Below are 5990 nucleotides of genomic sequence, written 5' to 3' on the forward strand. Positions count from 1 at the left end.
ATGGAAATGACTCAGATATCCATGCAGTGGATGAATAAATAAACAAATGTGGTATATCCATACATTGCAATATAATTCCGCTATAAAAAGGAATGAGGTACCAATACATGCTTTGACATAGATGAACCTTTATAACATTATGTTAATTGAAATAAGCTAGGTTTAGCAGGCCACATATTGTAACATTTTATTTATATTAAACATGCAGAATATGTCAATCCATAGAGATAGAAAGCAGATTGGTGATTGTAAAGAGCAGGTGGGGAGTGTTAGATGGGAGTGACTATACAGTAGGTACTGGATTTCCTTTTGGGGTAATGAAAATGGTTAAGGACCAGGCACAGTATTGTGAGTGTACTAAATGCCACTGAATTATACATTTTGTTTATTTTTATTTTATTGTTAATCAAAGTTTATTAGAAAAAAAAGAGAAAAGTAATGGAGACATGACAGAGCTTGCATGGGCAACAGAGACTGCTGAATTATACATTTAAAAGTGGTTAAGTTTATGTTATGTGAATTTTATTTCAGTAAAAAAGCATACATCTAAGAATATCAGTTCTAAATATAAGTGCTTATCTACATTAAAAGGCCCACAGTGATCTGCATCATCTTGCCACCATGTTATGTGCCTGAGTTCATTAGTGGATCCCCCTTTTTTTTTTTTTTTTTTGAGTAGGAGTCTCACTCTGTCACCCAGACTGGAGTGCAGTGGCACGCTTATGGCCAATGCAATCTCAACCTGCTGGGCCCAGGTGATCCTTCCTCCTCAGCCTTCCAAGTAACTGGAACCACAGGCATGTGCCACCATGCCCAGCTAATTTTTTTGATTTATTGCAGAGACGCGGTCTCGCCATCTTTCTCAGGCTGGTCCTGAACCCCTGAGCTCAGGCAGTCCTCTGGCCTTGGCCTCCCAAAGTGCTGGGATTACAGGCTTGAGCCACTGCACCTTGTCTATGGATCCCTTTTTTTTTTCTTTTTTGAGTCGGAGTCTCACTCCGTCACCCAGGCTAGAGTGCAGTGGCATGCTCACGGCTACCCCAGTGTTGACCTGCTGGGCTCTGATGATCCCTCCGTCTCAGCCAGAGTAACCAGAACTGCAGGTGTGTGCTACCACACCTGGCTAATTTTTTATTTTTTTATTGTAGAGACAGGTCTTGCCAAGTTGCTGGGACTGGTCTCAAACCTGCAGGCTCAGGCAATCCACTTGCCTTGGCCTCCCAAAGTGCTGGGATTATAGGCTGAGCCACTGAGCCCGGCCTGGATCCTATTTTTAATCTAATTCAGCTTTAAATGTGTATTCATTTTTATGCAGACTTTACCAGAATCTGTGCTATGTTCAATTATCTAGAAATTATGAAATTGAAAAATATAAACTGCTTTCCAGGAGTTCATTCTAGAGAAGGAAACTGTGTGCACACAAATAATTATATATCCCTGCATTAAATACAAATGAGAAAATACATGTGATGTAAGGTGATGATTCTACAAGAGGAAGTGATAAAAAATGAGCAGATTTCATTCTTTTGTTTAATACACAGTCCTTGAACATCCACTACATGTCAGGCTTTTTATCTGATACAGTTTTTGAAATATTCCTGTTGGGGGTTTTTTTGAACTTGGATTTCATTGGCTTATGGAGCACTTTAATCATATACTGTAATTAAATAATGAAAATGAAATGACTGACATAACCAGAGTTGGAAATAAATATGACTATTCTAGGGAAGCAAATAATTCACCTGGTGGGAGGAGAAGAACCTGTATGCTGGGGCGTGACTGTGAGTGTTCAGTGGAGGTAGGCATCAGCCAAGACAGCGTCCGGGGAGTTTTAAAAGTGTTGGTTTATCTGGTGAATCCTTAAATGGAGACCAGTTATGAAAGCTTTCACTGTACTGTGATGCTTTTATTATTTGCTTGTTTGTTTGTTGTTATTATAGTACCAAACCCTGCTGCAGCTGCAATTCCTCGAACACCCCTGAGTCCAAGTCCTATGAAAACCCCTCCCGCAGCAGCGGTGTCCCCTATGCAGGTGAGTGCTGGGACAGTGGGAGGCTCCAGGGTCCTCAGAATCTGAAAGTTAAGTCTTCTTCAAAACTAATTTACACATGTGTCAGGTGGATCAATGACTACTTCATGAGGAATATATGTGCGATTCATTTTCTAAAATACTGTGAATATCCTTAATTGAGATAAATTATTTAACTATAACGTGGTGTTCTGAAAAACTCTAATATTGATAGCTAACAACAATTGAACATTTGCTGTGTGCTCTACACTGTTCTGAATACTTTATAATGTTAGCTCATTTAATCCTTATAATGTTTTTTTGGTATTAGGTGCTATCCCTTATCCCTGTTATCCTTGTGGAAACTAAGATCCAGAAAGGTTAAGTACTTGCTGAGGTTCATAGAATTAAATGGTAGAGTTGGGATTCAAACCTTGACAGTTGGCTTCAGAGACTGTGCTGTTACCCACTGCACTAAGACACCTAAGTAGAGTATATGCTAGCCATGTCTCAGCCTTTGCTGCATAGCAAATCCCTCAAAACTTAGTGGCTTAAAATAGCAATTTTATTATTTTTTCACATTTTTCTGGATTAATTAGACAGTTCTTTGCTGGCTTTGCCTGGGCCCACTCTTGCAGCTGCACTCAGACAGGGTGGGCTGCAGCCTGGGCTCAGCAGGATATAACTTGTCTTCTCAGGCTCCTTCATAGCATGGGATTTCCAGCTTTAATAGTGAAAATGGAAGTTAGCAAAGCCTCTTTAAGACCTAAGCTTGAAATTTGGACAGTGACACTTCTGTACCACTCTTTTGGTCTAAGCAAGTCACAGGACCAGTTCAGATTCAGAATGGGAGGGGTTAGCACAAAGCATTAATTCAGGGAAGTGGGATTCGTTGGGGACCATTTCTAACAGTGTAGCACAGGGTATTATTGATCCATTATAAACAAATTTCAGAAGTTGCTCTTCTTTGCCATTGTGAAAATGCAGATCAGAAGCAGAGCAGATGGCTGTTACTCTGTAGTACTTAAGGGCCCCTTTTATTTGTGCATTTTATTCAGCTACTTTTGGAAAGGGTGGTTGAGGGTGGAGTATTTCCATACAGGTGAGAATAGCCAAAGGAAAAACGACCTAAAATCTGGTATCCTGTTATATTGGACAGCCTTGGCTGCATCTCTTCCCTGAAATAATAGTGCTGAGGAGCATTTTCTTTTTGAGTTGAGACATTTGTGCTGTGTTAACTACTGGTTATGTGTTTAGTGAGTGAAGTTATTTCCCCCCCCCACACTTTTCTTCACAGAGTTTAAGGTAAAGTGTGCTCCCTCTGAACTTGTAATGTTGCAAGTTTGTGGCTTTGCATTTGTATGTGTATACAAACATGTTATTCCCTAATTTTAAAAGATGGGAAGGAGAATTCCATATTCTACCTTCAGATTTAATGTTTTTTGTGTACTCCCTGTTAAACTTTTCCTAAAGACCTGAAAACAGAGCTAAGAGCAGAATAAATGTGCCAAATGTAATAAACTCAAACTTAAAAGATGAACTTTAAGTAGTGTTGTCAAGTGAAGTTTAATGTACAAAGCATCACTTTATAAGTCTTTGTCATGATAGGTTAAAAATCATATTTTTGTAACAAGAAAGGTAATAATCACAAGCTACATTCAGTAGATTTTTAGTACATGGTTAGTTAGTACAGTGCTTCTCAAACCTAGTTGTATATAAAAATCATGTGGAGAGTTTTTTTGGTTTTTTTTTTTTTTTTTTTTTGAGTTGGAGTCTCGTTCTGTTGCCCAGGTTAGAGTGCAGTGGCACACTCATGATCAACCCAACATCAACTTGCTGGGCTCTGGTGATCCTTCTGCCTCAGCCTTCCTTCCAGGTAGCTGGAACTGCAGGTGTGTGCTACCATGCCTGGCTAATTTTTGATTTATTGTAGAGATGTGGTCTCACCAAGTTGCCCAGGCTGGTCTTGAACCTGTGGGCTCAGGCAATCCACTCGCCTTGGCCTCCTAAAGTGCTGGGATTACAGGCTGAGCTACTGAGCCTGGCTGTGGAGGGTTTTTAAACATATAAATTCCCAGGCCTCATCCTAGTGAACCAGAATCTCTGGGGACTGGGCCAAAGATTGGGATTGTTAGTTTTTCAGAGCTCCCTTGGCAGGAGTTCTACTTCTGGCCATGAGGGAGTAACAGGCTGGGTTAGTCTGATCACAGACAACCAGAAAGCTGGACAAAATATAGGACATAGTTATTTTCAGACATTGTACAATAGGTAGTACAAGACTGTGATCCCTGAATAGAAGTTAAGAAATGAGTTAAGTCCTACTGGCTTAATGAATTAAATCTTACACAGTCTTTTCATGGAGGCAATTTCCAGATGTGGTACTAGGAGGGTGAACCAACATGGAGCAGGGAAGGGAAAACCTATTAAATCTGAGGAGACAGAAAATCAATGTTCAGGGAGAATGAGACTGCTGGATTTCATAGGGTAGAATACTGGGACGAGGAAGCTACATGAGAAAAGTGTCCAGAAATCTACATAGGCATCTCTTTGAGTCTTTGCCTGAATGCCAATCTGTGCATGCATAGTGTGAAACCCCACAAGGCTGGGCAAGAATAACTTCCTAGGAACAGTTTCCAAGAACAGGGAGCTGTCAAGCAAACACTTCTCATAGTTCTTGCAGGGTAGGGAGTCATTTGAGTTTCTACCAGCCATTGTGGAGAAACTTTTTTAGATAGGGCATTCAGTAGAGACCCCTAAAGGGCCATACCTTAAAGTGGAACTAAATGCCCCTAGAGTAAATGCTGTTCTATGTCTGTCCACATAAGTAAGCTTGGAAGCAGATCTTCTGAGATTTGCTAGCAGCCATGTGTCGGTGACCAGCACTGACCAAGGGTGGGTTAGGACCCGCACCAGAGAATCTGGATGGCGAGAAGAGACCACTCGGAGGCAGTTCTTCTGGGAACAGTCTGATCAGGACTGAAACCAAATTTTATTCGGACTCCTTCCAACTTATATACCATTTTCTATACCCTCTAGCAGTGTGATAATCACTTACTGGGGGCGTACAAGTTCCGTGCTTTACAAACTATGCATCACAAGACCACCACGAGATCTGCAGTTTCCAAGCAAACAATTCAAACTCCATGATGCCTGTCGTGCTTTACAAAACTCACATTAAGGTCATAGGTGCACAATTTCAATACAGATCGTTCAAAGTGTTTTCCATAATGTTCAATGAATCATTCATATTATACTCTTTGTTCTATACCCTGATTAATACAAAAAACTTTTCTAAGTTAACTCTAGGTTTACTGACTTCTAATATTTTTAACGATTAATATTATCAACTTAACACTATACTATAATCTATAAGTTTACTTAAATGACTTAGCTGTTAGTTATACTATTATCCTATTACGATTTAACGTAATGCCTTATAACTCAGTTAAAACTTATTATTAAACTACCAAACTTTACTATAATTCATATGAGTTTCATATGTCTAAACTTTAATTTTTATATAATCTAATGATTGACCTTTAATACTATACTATATCCTATTAAGCTAATACCTCATCATTAATTCTTTTATAAATCGTATAGTAACTATTATATTTGAGTAATGTAGCAAAAGGAAACAAAACAGCAAGCATAAATTTACGCAACTATGAGTGTATATATTTTATCCTAACAAGTCTACTCTAAAAATCAAATAGTAGCTGTCACACTCTTGAACAAGGAAATGCATGGCTGCCAAGATGGCGGCCATGGGCTGAAGCAAACGGAATTTCGGCATGTAACAAAACTAGAAAAACGTCCTGCCTGGCTAGAGGCAGGGCAATAAAACTATTATGGTAATTTAGTTTCTAATCTTAATCCTAGGAGAAACTGCCTTTGGGAACAAGAGCTAACTAACCAGTCTACCAGGAAATAGAAGTTAAAAAATATCTAGAAAGAAGTAAAACTTAGAAGGGACAAGGTG

General features: G+C 39.3%; 1 protein-coding gene across 3 annotated transcripts in view; it reads left to right on the plus strand.

Moving 5' to 3' along the window:
• SPECC1L (sperm antigen with calponin homology and coiled-coil domains 1 like) overlaps positions 1 to 5990 on the plus strand; it is a 128805-nt gene that overhangs the window by 46799 nt on the left and 76016 nt on the right. For all 3 annotated transcript variants that reach the window (XM_008069096.2, XM_008069097.2, XM_021718089.1), the window contains one exon: positions 1941 to 2032. In XM_008069096.2, the coding sequence (XP_008067287.1) occupies positions 1941 to 2032 (92 nt within the window). The remainder of the gene's footprint in view (positions 1 to 1940; positions 2033 to 5990) is intronic.

Source organism: Carlito syrichta, unplaced genomic scaffold, assembly GCF_000164805.1.
Source record: "Carlito syrichta isolate Samal-C Ts95f unplaced genomic scaffold, Tarsius_syrichta-2.0.1 Scaffold311810, whole genome shotgun sequence".
NCBI lineage: Eukaryota > Metazoa > Chordata > Mammalia > Primates > Tarsiidae > Carlito > Carlito syrichta.